Raw genomic sequence first — 24541 nt, 5'->3', positions numbered from 1 at the left:
GTGGAGATGAACAAACCTTCTCTGCTCAAAAGGCTTCCAGGCCCTGACCCATGTAAAGGGGCAGCACCCAGCACTGCTGGATTGCAGAAGCATCCCTGGGCAGCGCAGGAAACCCACGCTCCTTTTCACAATGGCGCCTCCTGCTGACAGGCCATCGCAGAGCAACTCCCCAGCGGTGAACTAGCAGGAAGGGACCAGGACTCTGCACATGCTAGAGAGGGTTACAGCAGTCGTCTCCCCTCCCCCGCCAATGGCCATGCTGTGGGGTGGGAGCTGGCGGAGGGGTAATGTCTTTAGGGAGTGGGACAGAGAAGCCATGGGGCTGGGGGCATTTTGGGGAGCAAGGCTTGCTGCACTCCATGGTGGGGGATCCCTCTCTGCTGTTGCTCTGGGAAGGCCTCTCCAGCATCCTGGGAGAAGCTCCCGCAAACCCATGCACCGGGCACCTTCGTTAACCCCTTAGCAGCCACCTGGATCAGACCCCCGAGACTCCTACTCAGCAATACACAGAAACGCGGCATCCCCAAAGCAACCTCTGCTACCATCCCACCCCAACCTTTGCTGAGAGGTACAGGAAGCCGGAGTCAGACTGACAACGCCTGCCGCCAGAATGGGGGAAGTGAGTCGTACTTACATCTTCTCAATAAGCTCTTTCTCATCCAAGGCACCAGCAAGATCTCGCTTGTTCCCGAGCACTAGAACCTGGAGGGGGGAAAAGAGCGTCAGCACTCTCAGTCCCAGACCCACACCGAGCCAGCTTTGACTGTGCCCGGGCCAGGGTGGGGGACGGGGAGTCCGGGAACCTAACTATAGTTTTGGCGACAGAAAATTCGTTGGTGTGAAGGAATCAAAACTGCCTCCTAGGGAATTCCTGACAGCCTGTGAAAGCCAGCTCTATTTCACCTGCCCAAGCGCTCCTCTCCCAGGATATGCTGGGGTGGAGGAGTTGATGGGGAAACTGAGGCAAGGCCCGCACATCCCTATACCCCATGGGGCTGCTGGACATAGATTAGGGGAGTCCTTTAATCTGCACCTGGGGCTGAATTGGCTGAGAAGCATCTGGGGGCTGCCAAGAGCTGAGGGTGTTCATGAATAGCTTTGGTTTGCAGGAGGAGACATCAGGGGCAGGGTGGGCACAAAGGAGAGTGGGTAATGGGAGCAGCGTGGGTCTGTTCTTCATTCTGCAGTCTCAGGTTATAGCTAGCTAAGGAATTAAGAAAACAACGAGGAGTCCGGTGGCACCTTAAAGACTAACAGATTTCTTTGGGCATAAGCTTTTGTGGGTGAAAAACCCATTAAGAAGTGGGTTTTTCACCCACAAAAGCTTATGCCCAAAGAAATCTGTTAGTCTTTAAGGTGCCAACGGACTGCTTGTTGTTTTTGTGATACAGATTAACATGGCTACCCCTCTGATAAGGAATTAAGAAAATTCCAATCTAGAAACCATCACAAAGGTGGAGTTAGAGCTGAACCACTGATGTGTGCCTGCAAGGGCATATTCCCCTAGAATAAACCCCTCAGACGTCAGCAAGTCAGAAATGCTGAGGTCAGGTTGCATGTTTCAAGCAAAGCAATGACCTACACTTAAAGGAGCAGCACCACCTTAACTCTGCCCTCGGAGAGACCGAGACAAGGGGTCACAGGTGCAGACATGTCTATCCGAATTCCACTCCACCTGTGGACTGCTCAGCAGCAGGCTCAAGTAGAGGGGCTGTAGCACAACCAAGGTGGGTGTCATATTCCTTCACTATGCAGCCTGTTTACCACACCCATATTGTCATTGTGGACAAAGGAAAATGGATGGTCCCCGCCCCAAAGAGATTAAAAACATTCACACCCTTGACATACAGATCGGACTAAAACTAAAGAAAGGAAATATTTAATGGCAACTTTCATTTTTAAAGTCATTTTCTAGTCATTCATGGAGAAAGCAAGAGAGGATGGAGTCTTTCTTCTTCTCATGTCAACGACAGAAAATAATATTGGACAATATTTTCTGCTTCCTTTGGAGAATGCGTCATAGCTGTTGCTAGACAAGGGCAGAATTAGGGTTGTGGAGGTCCTCGGAGTGAGGCAGAGCCTTGTTTAACGGTAACCCTAACTCTGCACTTCCTGCTTTGCTAACTTGAGTGCTTTTTCTTCCTAAATTAATATTCTTGAAAGATTACGTGCACTCAAGGCCACTGATCAGTGGCTACAAGTGTTTTGTGTAGGAACAGACACTTGGTTTAGTTTAAACTAAAGCTCAGAATTTGCAGAAGGCAGCAAAAGTCACACAGATCCTCCAGAATAGCCGAATCTGTGATGTTCTCCTGCCCCAGCTAAGGCAGTTTTTGGGATGAGATCACGTGCTTTGTGTGCTGTGTGGAGCTGCACCCCCTTCTGCATTTCTGAAGCATCAATCCCCATGTCAGGGTGAAGATATTACAATTTGCTTCTTGCAAACTGCCCCAGCAGCACCCCTAAGTCCTACTGGCCAGTCAAAAACCTTACTGCGAGCTCACAAACAAGACTTGCGTTCCAAATGGCAGCTCTCCCTCTTGAGCACGCTCAGTGGGTGCGTCAATCACTTATAATCCCCACTCAATCCCTCCACCCCATAGGCGATGGACAGGTCATTATCTACACTTATCGCCTCCAGTCTAGCAACTTCAGAGCTTCTGGTGGGCCCACCAATGGGACCAGGGGGTTTGATGGCTTGTAGGGTTATGGGAAGCTGCGTCAAGATCTTCCTCAAATTTTCCCAAAAAGTCACCTTCCAGCCCAGCTCCAGTCTGGAGATCATAACCTTACAAAGCTACTTCTACACACGAATGAGTGACATCACAGAACCTGCTTTGCACGTATGACCAAGCAACCCTAATGACTGGGGACCAGCCAATGAGATCTGTCTGCTCCACACTGTCTTCCACTACCCCTGGACTGGAGAGTGCTTACAGGGATGCCCTGGAGCTGCGGCTTGTCAAGCAGGTTGTGAAGTTCGTTCTTTGAGGCCTCAATCTTCTCCTGGTCTGCAGCATCCACCATATACCTGGAATGGGGAGGGAACATTATCACTGAGCCTAGGCCACTGGAAGAGGAAGATCGAATGAATCCCACCTGAGGAGCGCGAAACAACCAGTGTCCCAACCACCGCTCTCCATTACCAAGTGCTCAGGCCTCCTTAGAGAGCTGCTACTCTCCACTGGGACAGTTTCCTGACCCATCAGTATAAATCTATGCTATGAAGCAAATCAGAGTCACCGCTCTCTCTCTGAAGCGCTTCAGATTAGTCCCCTGGTACTCGCCGTGTGTCAACGACCCACACCCTTCCCTTCCCACCTCTGGGCTCTTAGCACCCTTGGGAAAGCCCCGATGGGTCCTTGTAGGGGCCAAGCCACATCCATCCCTCAAGACTGCAAAGCCAGTCATTAACTCTTCCCCTGCTGAGAGCCAGGAGTCCTCATGGGCATAGCAAGAACTTCAACTCACCCGGCACCTTCTGCTACAGATGCAACCTCAGCCTTGCCAGTGGGCGTGGGAACAGCGCACTGCATTTGGGTGCCCTACAAAAAGTGACTCTTGCTCTTTTAGATTCTTATCAGCATTCCTACAGCATCTAACACCCTTGTGGCTGGGGGCACTTCACCATGCTTTTTCCCAGAAAAGCAGCATACACCGTGTTCCATAACCCCATCCAGCATCCAGATAGCTGACTGCAGAGGTGGGGAAGCCCAGACAGTGGGCTGAATGCCAGAGAGTCTACAGCCAGGAGACATAAATGACAGCTATCAAGTTCTAACTGTGGTCAGGCTGGGCTCAGTCATATCTCCAGAGGGAGAGCCTGCTGGGACAAACAACTGCTGTCCCGTTCCTGCCAAAACCCATCTGGGGTTGCAGAGCACAGGAAGGGTGCTGTCTGAGTGGCCTTTGATGTTGGTCCCAGACAGCGCGTGCTGCAGTAATCCAGCCTAGAAGTAGCAATGCACTGATGATAGGTGGAGGGTCTATCAGAGAGGGAATGGCATAATCGCAGGCAGACGTAAATGACAGAGGGCATTTCTGGCTCCAGCTGCAAACCAAGCAACAACTAACAAGACACTTTTAGTTAAGGGAAAAACTATAAATTTCCTCAGATCCTCAAGGTGCTTCTCTGTGCCAATCAGTATCACCTCTGCCTTATCTGGTCTGAGTCTAAATCTGCTAAACTCTGGCTTTCATCCAGGCCTCAGTCTCAGCCAGACAGCAGAAGAACAAAGAGTCTATTCCATTCCTGTCTGATGAAACGAGGTGGAGCTGAATGTCATCCGCATATTTATGACACCATAGCTTATGTCACCAAACTCTTCAGAGCAGCCACACGTAAATGATGATACCGAACGTGGTAAGATTAGGGGACTTGAGTTGGGCAAATAATGGATGTCCTCGCATTTAGCGAACACCTCTTTCTGCTTACAGACATCTTACGTGGATTGAGATTCTCAACAGCATTTGTTACAATCTGTGAATAGCTCCTGTTTGTAGCTTGCTGGTGTACAGTTTGCATGTATTGGATATGAAACATCTGTGTAGATTTGACTGGACTCATTTTTCAGGAGTGCTCACCATGAATAGGCTGCTATGCCTGTTGTTTCCACAGATATTGCTACCAGTAAACTCAATCCCCAAAATGTTCACAAGCAGCACCACAAAATGGGCGTAGACTCAGGCAAAGGGAATTTGTTTACAACCGGGAATGAAGATCGACTGAAGGCTGCTGCTTCTCATAAATACAGAATTTGCCAAGCAGTACGAGAGGCCTTGGGAAGGAAGATCAACTGCCTATAGCTGTCCCCTGGGACCACCCTACAGAATGAGCTGAGCCACCCAAGTCTAGTTGGTCCACCTTCAAATGGGCGAATAGCACCTCAGGAACAAAAGGATCCAGTAGCATCAACAAAGACAACCACTCTTCAGTCAGGAGCACAAGAGCCTGTTATTTGGGACAACATCAAGCCGAAGAGTAATTCTGCTACCTAGGGCACCAGTCCGTGGTGGGTTGGGGAGACTGGTAAACCACCAGAACACTGGGATTCCTGCACTAAGCAGACACATTCCCACGACTTCCTATCCCCAGGATGAGAACCTCTTACACCAGACGCTGGGTACCAAAAGCACAGCAACAGCGCTTCCCAGGGCTCCAGCTGCACTGGGTAAGCTGCTGGGAAGAGCTAATTCACTGCTAGGGGCCTGATTCCCAGCAGAGGATCTCTGCACCCTAGGATTAGCAATTTACTCAACCTGGGAGAGTACAAAACCCACTGGACACAGCCCCAAAGGTCCTGCCAAACCTCAACCAAGAGACTCTGTTTGAGAGCCTACTCTCTAATACTTCCCCATGCTGTATTAAAGGATCTCCAGTGCTCAGCAGCCCAGGAACGTCCGGGATGGACAGTGCGCACAGCTGGGGGGTACTTACACAATGGCACTGACTCCACGGCAGTATCGCTCCCACATACTACGGAAACGAGGCTGACCGCCGATGTCCCAGAGCTGTGGGAAAGAGAGGCAGAGTCAGGAAGCACATCGACCGGGGGGAAGGCGGCATATCAAAAAGCAGAAGCGGATCTTGGAGCCAAGCTGAAAGAGAGACTTTGCACACTGCTACTGAAACTCTTACCCCTTCTCCCCTTGTTGATGAGCCCTACAAAAAGGTGTCACCTTGCTCCATGGCGGGCAGGTTTGTGGAATTCATAAGCACAGTTGGGTGCAGAGCTTTGTTCATTGGTACGCAGTTACCCAGAATGTTCTGCCCACTCAAAGCTACTTCCTGCAAGGGCTGGAGTCTAAGACCCAGTGTCCCAGGGAGCCTGCAGGAGTTCTCTCTGTGCTCGCCATGCTAGGATGATGGAAGAATTTCCCCCTCACTGAAGAGTTCACATGTTTTGAGAACCACATTTTGTCCCCAAAACGCATGAGCAGCAACCAAAGGCACAACCTGGGCCAGAATCTTTATAATGAAGGAGTGATGGGAAGTACTGACTAACTCAAGATTATTTTCTGGTTTTCCATCCAGGTGTATCTGAAGGAGTGGAGGGCTAAAGCATGTGCTATTTGTCTCATTGCCGAGACACAAATGCTATGAATCATGGACTGTAGCCCTACAGCTCCAAAGGGCTCCTACCCCCAGGACCTGCAGCCTCTCCCTTCCCTTCTCAGCAAACTACCTTTCCAGCCTCTGTCATGGACAAAGTTAACTGCCCGTGCTAGCCTGGGGGAAAATACCAAGGGCAGGATGAATGCAATCAGGAAATCCCATGTTACTGCAGCCTGGCCAGCAGCCCTTTCCTGCTGGAGCCTGGAATAACCTGCATCCCAATACACCTGACCCCCCTTTAGGGGAGCTGCAGCAATCTAAAACCTTCCAGACTGAACTAGTGTGGAGGCAGGTCTATTTTTAAGTCTCCTGACTGAAGCATTAGTCAGTATTATTTGCACTCCAATAACCTGCTGCACGAGAACATGTGAATCTCTAGATTTTCCCCACTCCATCTCCCCATCCAACAGCCTGCATCTTACCTTTATGGTGACATTTCCCTTGGTGATCTTTCTCATGTTGAAGCCCACCGTTGGGATCATGTCTTCATTGAATTGCCCCGACTGCAAGGAACAAACCACACTGAGTCAGCCGTATCACGGGGCTGGGAACCTGCAAACCCTCTGGCCGGCACAAAGCATCTAAACTTCCCAGCCCGATGACACTGGGCAGACTGTGGTGGAACAAGACTTAACTGTAGCTATTATTAAGTCCTAGCTGGAGGTGAACCAAGATGCTCTGCAAAGACTGTCCTATAATATGCCCCAAATATTCTACCCCCTTTGGTCACACCCCTGGTCATGGCTAATGCCAGCAGCAAAAACAGCGCAAATCAGAACCAGGTATCCTACAAGGAACAAATACTGCCCAACGGCTAGGAGTGGGATGCACACTTCTGGGCCCACATGAGGAACTCCTCTCATAACAGGACAAGGCCATTACTGCCAATATGCACTAGTTGATAGCTATAGATCATAGAAATGTCGGGCTCGAAGGAACCTTGAGAGGTCATCAAGTCCAGCCCTGTGTGCTGATGCAGAACCAGGTAAACCTAGCCCACCCGATAAGTGTGTGTCCAACCTTTCTTAAAAACCTCCAGTGACAGGGATTCTATAACCTCCCTTGGAAGCCTGTTCCAGAGCATAACTCCCCTCAGAGTTAGAAAGTTTTCCCTACTATTTAATCTAAATCTCCCTTGCTGCAGATTAAATGTATTACTTCTTGTCCTGCCTTCAGTGGACATGGAGAACAATTGATCACAGTCTGCTTTATAACAGCTCCTCACATGTTTGTAAACCGGTTACCTCTCAATTTTCTTTTCTCAAGACTAAACATGCCCGTTTTTTTAACCTTTCCTCACAGGTCAAGTTTTCTAAAACTTTTATGATTTTTGATGGTCTCCTCTAGACTCTCTCCAATATGTCCACATCTTTCTTAACGTGTGACACCCAGAACTGGATATAGTTCTCCAGCTCAATGAGCTATTAACTCTGAAGCCTAGGGAAGAATATTCAGATGTAACCACTGTTAGACTATTTCACTTTTGACTAAAGCACATAAAGGAGAAGTGCAGATCTTCATAACCTGATCTACTGTGAATGGCCACTGATTTTGGCATCAGAAGTGGGGGAATTGTGGGAGAATATCCTCATCTATTTTCCTCCAGTCTAACCCCTGGTGTTGGGGCTCCAACTGGGTTGAAAGGGTGTATAAAAATTCAAGATCTTCCTATAATTAAATCATGCCTACTTGTTATGTTTCCAGCAACACAGAAAAACAGAGGTTTCTGGCTTAAGTTATGCTGCGCTAACTCATTTTAGGGAGTTGCAGGGTGGATTAAAAATCAATACTAAAAAAAAAAAAATTAAATTAAAAAAAACCCCACCTACTTGAAACTATTACAACCTAAGTTAAGACCTAAACTTATTACAATCTATTCAAATAGTTTAAATAAAAAACATGCAAGCAGTACGCTCATCTAGTGGAAGTCACTGGGTAAGCCCTTGAAACCAGTTTGCACTGAAGTGCTAAATCAGCTTTTGACAGCAGTAACCTCTTCTGCAGATGCTGAGAGAGTATCATCTTCATTTCAGTTTATTCAGCTAGTTCAGTTCAATGACTAGTTTGTTCAAAGTTAAGAAACCAACTGAGAGTTGAAAAAGCAGGAAAGCATGTTTTCCGCTTCCAATCTAAGAATAAAATGAGGTGCAAGAGGACGAGATCTACTAGTTCTAAGGCTGAAAGACGCGATGACCAGAAACTTTCTGTTCAGTTCACTAATACTTCCTTTGTTTAATAAATCAGTTAGTTGTAAATATAAAACATGTTTTGTGATATGCATCCCGCACATTTAAGGTAGTTTTGCTGAACTACTGAAAACAATTTTAAAATGCTAGTTTTCTCAATTTTCAATTGAATTCCAATTTCCATCTAAGTACAGCTTGATGCAAATCATGAATAAAAAATTAATCATCTATTAAATAATAAATGCATCATTCACCAATTCCTAACATAAAACATGTAAAAATTAAGAATCTGAATAAATGTATGTTAAGCTATACAATTACACTAAATCTATCCGTATTTAAGTATCTGCCTGGTTAGCAAAAAGAAGCACCAAATTTAGTGTAAAGGCTATATTTAATTGCCAATTGACATGTTTTAATGGCTGCCAAGCAATGAGAATCAACATCAACCATTCTTTAGGAAAAGAACTAAAAAAAGATTTAAATAGATTATTTAAATCAAGGTTTCCTGCTTGCTGACTAAATGGGTGAATTAAACCACTGCACCTGTGGGGTGGGGGGGGAGGGGAGGAATTAGCCCTGCAATCCCAAACCTGGTGGCCTTGAAACCTTCCCGTTTGTAGGTCACTCTCTCCCCAAACAAAGGCTATTAATAGGCCTGGCATCAATGTTGCTTTTGTTGGCTGCAACCAAGCATGTGAGATGGGCTGCAAGCTCCACCCAACGGGTATCTGATCAATTTGAAATTCTTGCTCCTTTAGCGACTGGAAGCAGCTGTTGGTCTTTTCTGCTCCCACCAAAGCCTTCTGACAGCTGTGAGGATGGGATGGGGATGTGAACAGCTCTCTGCTACTCCCCTAAAACCTGGCTATTGCAAGGAGTGGGAGAGGGGAAGATTTTAAGCACAACCAATCTTAGATTTGCCAAACAGCAGCAGCATGAAATTGACATGGATTTCTGGCAGCATCAATGTTGTCCATAGATTCTGAATAGCAGCACTGAAATTGACTGGCCTTGTCAAACCTATCAGGAGCAAGTACCACAGGTCCTCTCTGCAGCCCCCTCCTTCACAGACTCAGAAAGGCATCATAGATTCGAAGGCCCCAGAAGGGACCATTGCAATCACCTAGTCTGATCTCCTGCATAAGAGGTTCCTGAATTAATTCCTGTTTGAAATTGAGCAGATCTTTTAGAACAGCCCACCTTGATTTTAAAACTGCCAGTGATGGAGAATCTATCCCAAACCCTGATGAATTATTCCAATGATTAATTACCCTCAGTGTTAAAAATTTACCCCCACTGTTAAAAAAAATTATTTCCAGCCTGAATGCATCTTCATGGCTTCAGGCCACATTTGGAAGGTTACTGTCATGACCACAGAGGCTGTATTTTTTTTAAAAAATGAAAACTTATGTTCCACTAAAGTTTACTAGTTAGGCCCCACCCACTTGCAAGGTATTTACAGAGGCCAATCCCCTGCGATTTACGGATTTTCCATTCCCATACAGGGGGTGCTGTGGGTGGGAAATGGCACACACCAGCAGCACAGTATGGAAACCCAGGACTGGAATAGCAGAAAGTACTGCAGGTAGGGATTCAGGTCCATTAGTACCCTCCTTCCCCCTCCCCCCACCATTGTGCTCGGGATGGGGGCAGACAGCACTGATCCTTCGCTTTAAAGGACGCTGATAGTTTAGGCCAGATTAGTGGCCACTGATTCTGGATGCCAAGTTGAGGTGGTTAGCAGCCAAAATACCAAGTGAAGTCAGTGGGAACTACAGGTCCTGGACACCTCTCAAAATCAGTCCCAGCTTATCTTAATTTGGGCACCTCAAACTGAACAAACCAAAACCACGGGCTAGGTTTAGAAATTTAGCTTTGACCTTTTTTGTATTGGGGGTGGATGGGTCCTTTCCATCTATGCCAGAAACCTGTGGATTTTCCATTTCCATTATATGAGAGTCCTTGTGACACAGCCCCCATCTTTAGAGCTGTAGGTATGACAGGATTCGGACGCCCCTTAGCTGGTGCTCCTTCACTGGGCCCAAAGGTCTGAGCACTGGTAAGTTCCCTACTCTCCACTCCCTGCTGGTCCAAGGAGAAAGAGACTGGAGAGGACAGTCTGCCCACTGCTACGCAGAAGGTACATCCTACACCTGCAGCAGCCACATCTACACTGTTCAACTTGTAGGTGTAAGCAGGCATTGCACCTTCGGGTGCCATGGACCCTTTAAAGCTGGGAGCTACAGTTGTAAGTCATATGCCAGTTGCTATTCATAAGCCCTACAGGAACTTGCACGTAAGGTGTCCTGCCTCTTATGAGAGACTGTGGTCAGGGCTGGACCTTTGAGGCGGGAAGGCCTAGTGGGAGACGTACAGGATCAGGAGCTAGCTAGGGGTACTGGGAAGGCCTTGGGGAAAGGGATAAGAACCTGTAGAGCACTGCATGTTAGATTGCTTTGTTCTGGGTCTTTGTTTCTCCGTTCCAGCCCTGAGAGAGGGAACTGAAATGGTGCAGTTGTTTGGAGCGCTATTTCCCCTTATACAATTCGTGGACAGGTGCACCAGCTTTCAAGTAGGTTTTTAATTATACATGAAATTGAATGAGCAATACTGTAGCCCACCTGATGTATTTCAACGTTGGCCATCCCCACGCGTTCTACTTAGCATGCCATTCACATCTCAGACCTATTGTTTCAGGGTATCTGCAGGTTCAGGAAGACGGAACTGCACCAGAGGACACTTAGTTCACAAGGTTTTCTTTGCAACCATCAGTGCTAGAAACTTTTAAAATTTTTTTTAAATGAAGGATTTGATTCAGGAGCGCAATAGAGTGGCAAATTCCACACCTCTGGAATCCTGATGTAGCCGGCCTCCATCCACAGCGGTGAGCACAAACCACCAGGCCAGTCAGTCCCTTGTCTGTTTTTCCCCCGTTACTTACATGGCCGACCCAGCAGGAAGGGAAGGCAGCAGACTCTCAAGGAAGCCAGTGCCTGTCCTGGCATTGCAGCAGAAACAAAGCAGAGGCTCCATTCCAATGCTGCTCCATACTTTGTATCCCTCCTCATTTATTTTTTAATCAACCTCATTTGCCCACTTGTCTTTCTGGGCTCTCCATGGTCTGGTTGCCAGCCATGGCCCCCACAGTGCTCCAGTACCACAGATGAGTGAGGCACATTCAGATGGACAAACCGACAGACTTGTATCCACCTGACCACTCCCCACTCTATTCCCTCCCTGCCACGTGCCTCAGCTGCGGGGTCACTCTCACTATTGCTGCCTCATTTGTCTCACTCTTCCCCCCTCTGGACATTCTCTCTTCTGGTCACGTTTTCTAAGCTTACCTTCCTCATTAGCTTTAGCTGAACTCTGAGGATGCTCTCTGGATGAGGGCACAGAAAAACAGGGCCCTGGTGAGAGAGTTTCTTTTTTTCTAATTGCTGGGGGCATATTTTAGTGCTGAACTGACAGCCTGGAAGACTAGAGCCTCTCCATGGAACAGATACAGCACAAATAGCAGGAGCACGAGCATCCCCACACTGGCTCCCACACTCACGTGCTTAACCCTGAGACCGAGCCATTGCTTTGTGGGGGATGTATAGTTCAGTCTCCACGGCCCATTCAGTCTTCAGCCTCTGCTGAAACAGTCAGCGAGAGGACCAGTGAATGCCACGTCTGATAGACTCCCTGGGAACTTGCCTGAAACACCTACTCTTTATACACAGGCCATCAGAAAACTACACCTGTCAGTCGCAAGACGCCTGTGCGAGATTTAAACTGGTGGTCTAGAGGAAAGGGCCTCTGTAGCCCATTGCTACTCCCATGAGCTCTCCAGCTTCTTTCATTAGGATTCTGTAATGCCGCACACTCTTCCCCAAGCACAGAAAGCTGCAGAAAATGAAGGAATTGGGGTACACCTCCAAAGCTTCCCGTCACTACTGTGCATCTCAAATCATTCAAGGTGGACTGCAACAACAAAGGGCATTCACATCCTGTTTTGCCTCTTAAGGTTGAACGAAGATGGTTGGCAAATACTGTTGTTTTTGTTCCTTATTTTTTGCATTAGAATCTAAGTCTTACTAGCCCAATTTCCCTCAAGACTCTACGGAAAATTAATGACAACATCACCGCTCAGGTAACAAACCAGGGGAACCTAAACAATTGAAGAGGGAAAGGAGCTTGTCCAACTGATTAAAATCATTTTGTCTTCATTAGCACCTATTTAACTCAAACTAACGACAAGGGAGTCAGGCTCTCTTGAAGAAAGATTTTACATCCTACTGAGCTAGTTAAAGCACAGAGAAAACTCCCGCTACATTTTACTAGAAAGCAACACACACACACACGCGCTCTCTCTCTCTCTCCCTCCCTGAGCAGGGATAGGGGCTCGATTGCTCGAGGTCCTTGTTTTAGAAACAACATTGTACTGTTCAGCATTTGGTTGCTGAATGTCTCAAGCACTTCAAAATTAATATGTCCAGCAGAAGAGCTCACCCACTGCTGTTATATATTTCCAGTGATTGAGCATCTTAAAATTGCCACTATTCGAAAACTTTTTCTGGTTTTAATCTGGACTGAGGGAAGCGGGGGTTATGGGCTCATAGCCTCTAGCTACACCGCAAAATCCTACTGTCAGTGAAGACAATTTATGTAACTCTGCAATCAGAAGAATGTAGTGCTTTTAAAAAGTCATCGGCTTTTCTAGATATAGCATATTAGCAAACCTTGAGGATTTTCAAATCTCCTCACAAGGATTTTGCAATAGATGCAGTTTCTTTTTTATTTCCTCTTTTATATTTTTAAAGACAAATTCTGGTATTCATGAAAAGTGGGAAGTAATATCCCAGGCAAAAGCAACATTCCTACACCCTTTTACTACTGCAGCTCTGTTATAAGAAGCAATGCACCATGCTATTCTAGTCCAGATATAGGGTTAGTGGTGTAAGTTTTGGGAACCACTAGATCAAGTGGTTCCCAAGATACAGCCCATCCAAAACTGGTTCACTGTTTTTTATTCAGAGCTGGGGGGTAACCCTTGGGGCAGAATCCACTAAGCTGCCATTAGTAACTTCCCCTGCTCTCTGCTAGTGTTCAACACACAGAAACAGCTTCAAAATCCAACACAGCAGAACCCCGTTTATCTGATCTCATGGGCACCAAGGCCAGATCGGATAATCAAAAAATTGGATAAACTGGAGAATGGGCAAAGAGTTATCTAGCTGTTATTTTAACATGCAGAGTTGCTTTTAAACTAGCGACCCCGCCCATAAAAGCATTCAAGCACACCATCCTTATTTACAGTGTACACACATTATTACTTCTAGTAAAGAGTACCAGTTTTTAAAAATGCAGAAATGACCATTTTAAGTTGCAACCGCAGCCGTCCTGTACTATTTGGGAGTTACCTGAGTTTATCATTTCTGCATTTTTAAAAACTGGCACTATACACTTTACTAGGAGTAACAGTTCGCGTACTGATCCTGTGTGTGCGCTGGTGGGGTTCCACTGATCCTGTCAGCCGGATAATGGAGGTTTGGATAAAGGGAGTTCTAGTGTAATTAAAGAGGGATTGGGAGTTGATTCTGGTTCTACAGAGAGGTGTGCAGAGCTGAGCCAGGAACAGGCCCCCACTGGGGTCCGGGGCCAGCCACAATGAGTCTGCTTAGCTCTGGCCCTGCCTTCAGTACGTTCTAGGGGAACCTGTCCCCTAGAGGCAGCAATTCCCCATGATGGAGGGTTTTGCCATAGATAGTACAGATCCTCCCTCACTGAGACCTGCCTCCTAGACCCAGAAATTCCCTTTTTGCAGATCTGCAAATAAGAGAAGCCCTCTCATCTGAGGGCCCTCCTGGGACCCAGCATGCAAAGATGTTCACTCTCATTTGGGGAAAGCACCCCTAAAGCACAAAGATGAGAGGGGTGGCCCATCTGGGCATCCCCAGAAGCTGAGTGGAAGAGGAATGGCCACCTGGCACCCCTGTTCCATAGAAGACTACATGGACAAGTCTTTGTGAGGAGTGACATGTGGGTCAGAGCTGGTGTGTGTAGGGGATAAACTCAGCAGTGCAGGGGAGGGGCGTGAAAGGGCCCCACTGCCCAATTTCCCCACCCTTAGGGGCTGGCTCTGCTTTTTTGAAACTCCCAAGCTCCCAGACAGCAGAGGTGTCTTTGGCAATCCCTCGCTCATCCCAGGGATCCTCCAAACACTATTTGCAGTGAACCAGTAGTCCTTCAGTTAAAGCTTTGCCAAAGTGTCACGTTTTCAAAACGCAGCCTTGAGAAGTCCTTCAATGAATACATGAAATGGCTGTCAAAGACAACTACAGTAGAACCTCAGAGTTACGAACACCTTGGCAATGGAGGTTGTTCCTAACTCTGAACAAAACGTTACGGTTGTTCTTTCAAAGATTTACAACTGAACCTTGACTTAATACAGCTTTGAAACTTTACTGTGCAGAAGAAAAATGCTGCTTTCCCTTCATTTTTGGAGTAGTTTATGTTTAACACAGCACTGAACTGTATTTATTTTGTCTCTGCTGCTGCTTGATTGTGTACTTCCGGTTCCAAAAGAGGTGTGTGGTTGACTGCTCAGTTTGTAGCTCTGAGATTCTCCTGTAGTCTCTGTTCCCTTTGGGGGGTTGGGAGGTGCAGTGGGGCTGCAGGGGATCTGGAGAGCTGTGCAATGGAGTGAGACACGGGCTCTGGCAGAGTCCCCCTCCTCCTTCATCAAAAAGGAGCTCCTCCTTGAGCAGAAACAGAGGAAATTTCTGGGCCAGAGGCTGCCTCACTCCCTGCCTTTGTATCCTCCCACCTCCCTGCAAGTCACTGGCACCCCACCCCACCGCGCTCCAGCGCCTTTTCTTTCTCACCCCTTCCCCCCCAACCCCATGCAAATGCCTGAGCAAAAGGCTGCTGCACCAAACTTAAAACAAGCTCCCACTCACTTGTGCTATCTACAGCTGCCAAGGCACCACTAGCAAGAATGAACATTTGCGTTGGTGTCCTGGCTAAAGTCCAGCTGGGGTAATTACACAGAACCTTCTGCCAACCTAAGTTACCCATGTCACTTGAAGTGCAGATTATTTCCCTTTTTCCATCCTAAACTGTTGCTGCGTTTGTCAGACACACACTGCGTCTCACCCCAAAGATGGCTGGATTTTAAAACAGGATCAGGTATGGAGGGTGGCGGGAAGAGGGGGTACGAACTGTACGCTCAGAGGGGACAACAGTTCTCTGTATATGGAGTTGGTGCTCTGGCCAATATTGGGAGGATGAATAGCATGCCCTGTAGTGAACATGGTCTTGCATGAACTGTGCGTAGAGGAGAAGTGTGAAATGATAGGCTCTCTGGCCCTTTTTATGAAAGCGAAGAGCATCTGGCCTCCAGTCTCTACTTCGTGGGCTTGTCTGCACTAGGGATGTAAAATAGTAAACAGTTAAATGGTTAACTGATAAGCATTAGTCTTACCAGTTGACCCACACTAACCGTTAACCCCAGTCACGCCGGGCCAGAGCAGCCCCAGCCATACTGAACGGATGGTATTAAGGTACAGCTTCCACACATCACGTGTTTTGGCTGGGAATTTCCTTTTTTTTTTAAAAAAAAGGAGAACTAATCCTTGTAAAGAGATTTCTCCTTCTTCCTAACCCTTATAAGAATTGTTGCATTTTTAAAACCAACCACCTCTTACTGCCTTACACACTTGGTTATAAGCCAACACCCCTAGCTTGTCTTTAAATATCAAGGACTCTCAAATTTCGGAGGTGCACATACCCTACTAGCAAGCAGTAGCTAGCATGACTACCTGCTTTGGGCATTTAATCCCAAAGCATGCAAAAATGAACAGTCTGGACTGGAGGGCATGTGAAAGGCCATCAGGTACTACTCTGCTGCAGACCTTGGAAACTGCAAAGCAGCAGCTCTGACTGCAGTCCTGATCCTGGACATCTAATACATTCATCACAAGTCCTGGCACCGGTGGCTGGCTCTGCTTCCACAGAGTTTACAAACAAGCAGGGCAGACTCTTTGGGGACTCTATAAAAGTTTAGAAAGGAAAGATGGTCTTGTGGTTAAGGTCCTGGATTCGGACTCCGGATATCTGGATTCAGTCCCTGTATCTGACAACTCCTTACGTAACCTGGGACAAGTCACTTTATTTCTCTGCCTTATTGGTAAAAGGGGGATGATATTTTTTCCCTCTCTCCCGCCCTCTATCTGTCTTGTCTATTTAGATTTTAAACTCTTCAGGGCAGGGTCTATCTCTGTTGGGGTCTCAACATGCTACTACCATAGCTAAGACTTTCTCTGCTTCTGCAGCCTATTATTATTATAAATAATGCAGTGTGCAGAAGGAGTAATGGCCTTGGATAAGGCAGTTCTCTGATCCTGAGGAATTTATAAAATCCACATGCTTCCCAGATCCATTAAGTCTTTGTGCTCCTAAAGAATTTAGAATCCCCACATAATCTTAGCAAGGAACCCTGCAGACCTTATACACCCTGCAGTGCTCCAAGTTTTCATAAAATAAAGCTATAGTGAAAGGCTCCAAAGTTAATCCACCTTCTATGATTAAAGCTATAATTTCCATGACCTATGCCATTCTTGGCATCCTAAGATTGCAAGCAAGGAATCCAATCAGTGACAGTTATGGGAATAGTTTCTGTGATCTGGGAACTGGACTAAGACCAAAGGCATTTCAGAGAGGGGCCATCGCATGGTAACTTTTAATCATGGCAGACCTAGCCTAGACTTGCTCAACTTAGAGTTGGTGAAGGAGTATGTATATCCCTTCGTCAGTCCCGCAAGTAATCCAGTCCTCACTGTGGATGTACTACTGACTCTCTGATTCCTTCCTGCCCTGCATCACACATTACAAAGAAGCAGAGGAAAGTTTCTGCAGAAATCCTGCTCTTACATTCTAGTACAAAGAGAAGTGTAGAGAGTTATAAACTCTCATCAATAACCCCGGCACTCTTCCCTCTTATGAAGAGTTGGTTTGTCTACACTGGCACTCTACAACGCTGCAACTTTCTCACTGAGGGGTGTGAAAAAATACACACATACACACACACCCAACCCCAAGCGCTGCAAGTTTCAGCGCTGTAAATGCCAGTGTAGACAGTGCTCCCAGCACTGGTAGCTATTCCCCTCGGGGAGGTGGGTTTTTTATGCTACAACTACACAAGCCACGGCAGCACTTTCACGTTACTAGTGAAGACGTGCCCTTAGCGTGCAAGCGCGTGGGAGCAGGGACGATATGGTTTGTCTGTCAAGCACTATGCATGTGGACAGCACGAGGTCATGGTTCTTGGTTTATTACAAATTATGGATCTAGTAGCTTGGAACAGTCCCCAAGATTTCAGAAATTCTCAGTAGGAACCTGATTCAGACCCTATTTTGTAGCACAGCAATAAAATGGGCACCGTTTTGGATATCCTCCAACCTTGAAGGGCAATCTGTAAACACTGGCGATGTTAAGATGGCACTACCTTTTCCCCACAGATCTGCTCCCCATGAGTACTCCGCATCTGATCTGGGTTGAATTAATGGAGACCATTAGGCATTTTCCTCATTTAGGAAAATATAACTGAATTATGTTCATTCTGACCCTATCTCCTCTGCATTTATGTCCATATAATTCACTGGTCATTGTTGTGGGGTAAATGAGGTCAAGCCAGTCTTGCTAGATGTGCTGACTGCAGCTACCCAAATCATACTCAGTTGAGGCGGATTTCTACAAATTGAGGGTTTAGCATCCCTGATGAAAGGAGAGCTTCTTTGTACAAATGGGAAACAATGATTCTTAGGACAGTATTGCTCTAGTGTGCATGTTTACATTTTACTCAATGAAGTATCAAGACGGGAGGGAGGTAGGGGAGAGAAGAGAAGAACCCATATAAGATAAGAACAATTCCATTCTTAAAGGGAACTGCATGGCTGGTTGGGGGAGGGGGGAGAAATCAATTAACAATAGCCTCTAAAAAATGACCTTGTGTCAAGGAGGCTGGAGGACTTTAGCTTTCCATCAACACCCTGGGGCTATTACTACAGCACAGAGCCAAGCCAACAGAGCCAGAAGAGACCTTTCTGGGTAGAACCTGAGGGAAGCCCGGGGGGGGGGGGGGTGGAGAAGAGAAAGGAGAATCAACCCCAAACATGGGACATCTCTCTATTCTTTAGAAATGAGAAGTGCCTATTCGGGGAAGTGCAGGCTTTCATTTTGCTTTCACTGGGGATGTGTGCAGGAGGATATGTCCCCTATATACTCACCCAGGCTGGTGGGGGAGCAGAATCTGAAATCTGGGAAGAATGTAAAATAAATCTCTCTCTCCTGCCACCCCCACTTAGTCTTTACTATGTGCCCATTCATACACCCTGTCTACACTTAAAAAAATTACATCTGCACAGACATCCTGATGTAGTTACACCAATTTCAATATCCTTAATGCAGACAGGCTCCTAAAACAAATAAAGTGACCCATCATCATGAGGTTTATAGGCAGACACCAGTGTCTCTTCTGGTGCTCACCACTTTGCCAGGCTGCTGCATGAAATTAAAAAGATTCTTGTTGGTCTCTCTACTCCTATTCAAAACCCTGTGCTCAAAAGTGAAATTGTCAAAAATAATGTCAGCTTCGTACTATTGGTTGTGAATTCCCCAATCCGGGCAGAGGCAGAGCACCAGAGATAAGGATGGAAAAACAGAGACATGGGGAGGACAGAAAGGGATGGGAGACCTTTTCCCTCCCACTTCACAAACATTCAGGCAGCAGAGTGAGGCTATTGGATGGCATTTCAAATTTATAAGACACTGACTACCCAGGGGATGATATGAAAGATGAAGTGAAGTCCTGAAGCAGCATCCAATGGTAGGTTTCCTGCAGCTGGAAGACTGGACAGGAATTCTCAACATGACATTGCCCAGGGATCTCATTGGCAGAGACACCCCCTCCCTTCTTCTTTCATATCAATCTCAATCTAGGACAGGGGTTCTCAGAACACTTTCTTTGGTGTCCTCAGAGAGAGTGTGGCCACCAACCCTCACTTGCAGCCACTCTGAACATTTTCCAAACCCAAGGCCAGAGCCAGAGCCCAGGGGCTGAAACCTGCTGAGCATACACACTGGCCCCATGTGTCTCCAGAGGTGCTGCCCGGAGCCCCCAGGAGGGTGTGTGGTGCAGGCTGCTGATCCCCTGCTGGCAATGCCAGCAAACACCAAGGCAGCCAGGAGCAACAGCTGGGTGCTTTTGCGCCCCCCACCCACAGCCCCCTCTCCACCCAGGAGGCTGTCCTGGCTGCAGAAAAATCCCCTGGTGGCTGCATTCGAGAAAAGCTGGTGTCTGAAAACTAAGGACTTGCCTACACCGGCAATTTACAGCGCTGCAACTGTCTCGCTCAGGGGTGTGAAAAAACACCCCCTGGAGCACAGCAAATTTCAGTGCTGTAAAGCACCAGTGCAGACAGTGCACCAGCGGGGAGAGCTGCGCCCCCACGCGGGTAGCTGCGCCCCTGGCGGAAGTGGGTTTTTAGGGCACTGGGAGAGCTCTCCCCCAGCACTGCTCCGCAACCACACAAGGCACGTTCAGCTGCTGCCGCAGCAGCGCTTTAGCGTTGCCAGTGTAGACTAGCCCTTACTGAGTCTTACCTGAGCTATTACTTTGCGGGCACTTGTGCTTATATTTTTACATTAAAAAAAAAGGGAGGAGTTTGGGGAAGGTAAGTGAGCAGTCAGGGCTGAGTTTGTGTAGCCAATAGGTATACCTGTTTGAGACCGTACCCAAGGCATCCGGACAATGTCAAGCCCAGCACCTAGCTGGTGCAAAAGGCTGGGAATCAAGACCTTGAGAAGGTGGGAGTGATGGCTATTGAGACTCAGCTCTTCAGGATCGAGACCCTCTATTATTAGTCTGCAGATTTCTAACATTTTTATGTACAATAGTGCCCAAAGTGTCTCACTTCTTTTAAGAACAGGAGGACTTGTGGCACCTTAGAGACTAACCAATTTATCCGAGCATAAGCTTCCGTGAGCTACAGCTCACTTCATCGGAAGCTTATGATCAAATAAATTGGTTAGTCTCTTTGGTGCCTCAAGTCCTCCTGTTCTTTTTGCGAATACAGACTAACCCGGCTGCTACTCTGAAACTTCTTTAAGACTATTTCTTTCAAATAAGACCCACATAAACGAAAGAGGAAAGCCCCTCCAGCTGACACCCATGAGGCAAACACAGCCAAAGATCAAAACCACTCCAATTAAAGAACAACACTCCACCAGCAGAATTCTACAAAAACCATTATTAAAACAACCACTTGAACAATAGCACAGCAGCAGCATTTGGCACCATTACTGCGGTACCCTCCTCCAACGGGCTGAATGTGAGGAGCAAATGGAAGTCAGGCGTTTTCTTAAATAATTTAAAACTTCTTTCAAATCATCTGTCAGTATAAACTTTGTGTGTAACAGTGGTCAGTGAATATCAGTTCTAACCTTCAATGCTGCAGGCCTGTAAGAAACAAGAAGTCTCACACATGGCTATTGCAGCGAGGTTGCAGTTACAACTGCCCGCCATCACAGATGGTCTTATGTAACTTAATTATTTTAGTTGTGAAAGCCACAGTTAATGCTGTAACAAAACTCTTACACATACGCATGTGTGCATGCCTCACTCACTCTTAACATTTCAGCTTCAGCCCAAAGGTGAAGTCTGGGGATGATCCATGCAGCTGATGAGTTATCCAAGTAGGGAAATATGGATTCGGTGTGGGGAAAAAGGTAAAGACAAGGGTTTTTTGTTTTGTTTTGTTTTACAAATAGACCAATTTTAGTCTCCCGTGCCAAGATATGGGCTTGGGAGACTAAAGAGACTTGATTTTCAAAACTGCTGAGCACCCAGCCATTCCCAGACAATTCCCACCAATAGGAGTTGGTCCAATAAAATATCCCCTCACCCACCTTGTCATTCCTAGAAGAGCAAGTTGCGAGAGCACCCTAGTAAGACAGATGAGGAGGGAGCAAACATTATTGCCTGTTACAGACGTCACTAACCAGCTATGAATTTACTATCATTTGCCTCCCCTTAGGGAGTTTCAGCTTAGACAGCTGAGCCCCATTTCCAGGGAGCTGCCTGAGCTTCTCTCCTGCTGAGGTGACAGATGCAGTGGTCAAATGATTCACCTGAGGCTGCAGTGAATTACTGACTCAGACAGCATCCTCCTGGCTTCTGTCTCTGTGCTCACACAGTGCCTTTGAAGGTCACCACCTGTGTGAAGCTTAGTCAGTTGTGGTCTGATTTTCAACAGATGTTAAACACCTGCAGCACCTAGTGGAGCTCTGAGTGCTCAGCACTTTGGAAAAATCAGGACTTCTGCAGACAGCTGAGTTTCATAGCTATTTCTGAAGAGAACAAAAGCACCTATGCAACACACTTGGTATGTGGCGGGTTAAATCTGAAGCAGGATTGAAAGCACGCTACCAACATTCTCTAGTCTAGGGAACTACACTATAGAAGATCACACTGGAGCCACTGCCCTTACATAGTGATCCCACATGACAAGTCCTGGTCAGCTTCACTTTGCTGATCCTGCTGAGGAGGGACAAGAACAATGTGTAGCTGAAGCAAAAGCAGGCTGGGGAGCTCCAATACTACAAGACATATCTGGAGTCAAAGAAAGAGGTGTGGATCAGAGTCCCCTTTCCCTTGCTCTGGCTGAAAACTGGCCCCTTTGTAGCTCATCACATTTCTCCAGCGAATGGAACTGACCCAGATGACGTCAGTTACGTGGCCCTGCTGTGCTCAGGAAATAATCTGGAAAGAAGTGGCCTTTAAGGAAGGGAAGGATCACAGGGTGGAGAAAGGAGACCAAGTGAGGAAAAAAAATAAGTGAATTACTTTGGCACCAACTGCATCTGAATTTCGTTCAGTTATAGATTTAATGGAGCAAGTTGTCTTCAAAAGAAAAACAAGCCTCTTCGAGTGTTAGAATCATCATTTGAAAAGGGTTAGGAGGATGGAGAACATAACATAAGAACGGCCAGACTGGATCTGACCAACGTCCATCTAACCCACTATCCTGTCTTCTGACAGTGGCCAAAAATGAAATCACTGATGCTCCCAACTAGAAACAATTTTATTAAGCCCTCACCACAAGTTACTGCAGCTTTCCAGGGAGCTTCCATTTTTTGGCCAGCCAGCCTTCTCAACAGTAACAAGAGCCTTTCAGTGCAGTATTTCAGCCAGGTACACACAGACACCCTGCCACACATCTCATACAGTGGTCAAACATGGCTCTACTAAAACAAGGTTTTGTAACTGGGTTCCAATATGGCTGAGTACAGCACACTTCTCTCTGTACTGGGTGAACAGATTAAAAAAACCCAAACATGCTAGTAAAAATCTGAGATTTACTACAAAGAAGTTTATACAGCACTGTTTCTAAAAGCAACCGCTTGGGACTATGGTAAGGCTCTGTTTAAAATGGGTACAGAGAGACACCCTGGGTGAGGTAATATATTTTACTGGCCCAACTTCTGCTGGCAAGAGATGTACGCTTTTGAGCATCTCTATAGCCAGCAGAAGTTGATTGAATAAAAGATACTCTCTCACCCACCCTGTGTCTCATACCCTGGGACCAACACAGCTACAGCACCACTGCATACATAAAATGGTTTCAGACAGCTACAAGCTCTGATAGCAGCACTATTCAGCAATGTCATGGCCTGAGCAGGTTCTCCCTGGCTCTTGGTTCGAGGGCAGGCATGGAAGATGTGTATTATCTGCAAGTATTGACTCCAGTTTAGTCACTAGCTGGTGTACAGGGACCATTGAGACCAGTGAATTTACTTTTGTACTTTTACTTCTCTCTCCATTCTGGAGGCACTGGGGAGCCTGGGGGTCGGTGGGAAGCAAGAGGTGGGTTGCATTAGGTGTGAAATTGATAATCGGTGAATTCCCCTTTAGTTTAAAGGCTGTAAAGATAAATAAAATTAAAGCAGATATTAAGAAATACCTGTAGAAGCTTTAACATTTCTACTTAATGTCATTTCTAGTAAGTGAGGGCAATTAGGAGAAAGAAACATGTTCTGGATACAAGTTGAAAGAGAAAGCCAGCAGATTTAAACCTTACATTAAGGTAAATTTCAACATGTACGTGTCATTTTACGAAGAATGGAGTTCTGCTTTACGTTAACTGGTATTTTTTCCCCCCACTGTGCTCCACAGAATGAGAAAAATGAAGAAACAAGAATGAGAGACTGGACTGATGGGAGGATGTTGGGTCTTGAGAGAATCTGACAAAGTTAGAGAAGCAGTGGGTTACTTTACAAGCAAGCAGTGTTCGTTTTCTCAAGTGTCCCACACTTCTTTATATGCTGGCAACAGGCCTTGTCTCCACGCTGAAGAGCTCCATTGTTTGTTTAAATGAGACTTCAAATTTCATTCATTTTCAAGTCTCCCTAATTCAAGGCTTTTCAAACCGGATGAAGGGCGGGAAACCAGACTAGTCCAGCAGGGGACAGAGGAGCAGACAATGCAAGGAAAAGGAAAGAAGGGGAAAAAACTGAGGGGACAGCAGGAAAAGCTCCGATACAGCCCTGCGACCAGTACAAATTCACTGTTGAGGCTATGAGTAAATGGCAGGTTGCTCCTGGACAAGCCACTTGCCTACCTTCCTCCCTGCTCTTTGCAACTTTCAGCATGCCCCCAGGAGCACCTGGAGCCCGGCTGCAGAAAGCAGCCAATGGCACACCATCCTCTCCCACCTATCCTAGCAGCACATGCTCTCTGATGGACAGCCAGAAGACAGTAAGGATCAGATGCAGCAGAAAGGAGAGGAGCAGCAAGTGTGTAACTGAAGCATCGAGCAAGGGACACTGGGAGAGACAAGGACAGGGGTAGCGAGTTATATCTCCAAGTGGTGCCTTAGCACCAGCAATATTCAGAGCCCAGGGGCCCAACTCCATCAATATTTGGGTCCGGTGTCCCCCCCAGCCCCACCTGCCTCCTCCCTGCGCCTCCCCCAGGTGTCCCTCAGCCCCTACTTGCTGCCCCCATCCCCTGCCGCACGCCTCCCTGGGCCCTGGAGCAGAGGTCCCTGCCTCTTCTGTGAAGCTCCATGCTGCCTCCCTGCAGCAACTGCTGCCACAGGGTCCTAGTGCCTAGTACCCCCACTCCAAATCTCGACTGCCAGGGCAGACTGACTGAGCCTGCCCTTCCACCTCAGACCCTTCCCTTTTCTGGCGG

At 47.0% G+C, this 24541-nt stretch overlaps 1 protein-coding gene across 1 annotated transcript in view; it reads right to left on the bottom strand.

The window, feature by feature from the left end:
• ARL8A (ARF like GTPase 8A) overlaps positions 1-24541 on the bottom strand; it is a 38307-nt gene that overhangs the window by 4837 nt on the left and 8929 nt on the right. Inside the window, exons 2-5 of the mRNA XM_084610962.1 lie at positions 6538-6618; positions 5438-5511; positions 2938-3031; positions 635-702 (exon numbers count right to left, since the gene is read on the bottom strand). Coding sequence (XP_084467088.1) covers positions 635-702; positions 2938-3031; positions 5438-5511; positions 6538-6618 — 317 coding nt within the window. The remainder of the gene's footprint in view (positions 1-634; positions 703-2937; positions 3032-5437; positions 5512-6537; positions 6619-24541) is intronic.

This window comes from Lepidochelys olivacea, assembly GCF_965140295.1.
Source record: "Lepidochelys olivacea isolate rLepOli2 genome assembly, chromosome: 21".
Taxonomy (NCBI): Eukaryota; Metazoa; Chordata; order Testudines; family Cheloniidae; genus Lepidochelys; species Lepidochelys olivacea.
The sequence above is the reverse complement of the archived record's forward strand: the minus strand, read 5'-3'. Positions and strand labels throughout refer to the sequence as shown.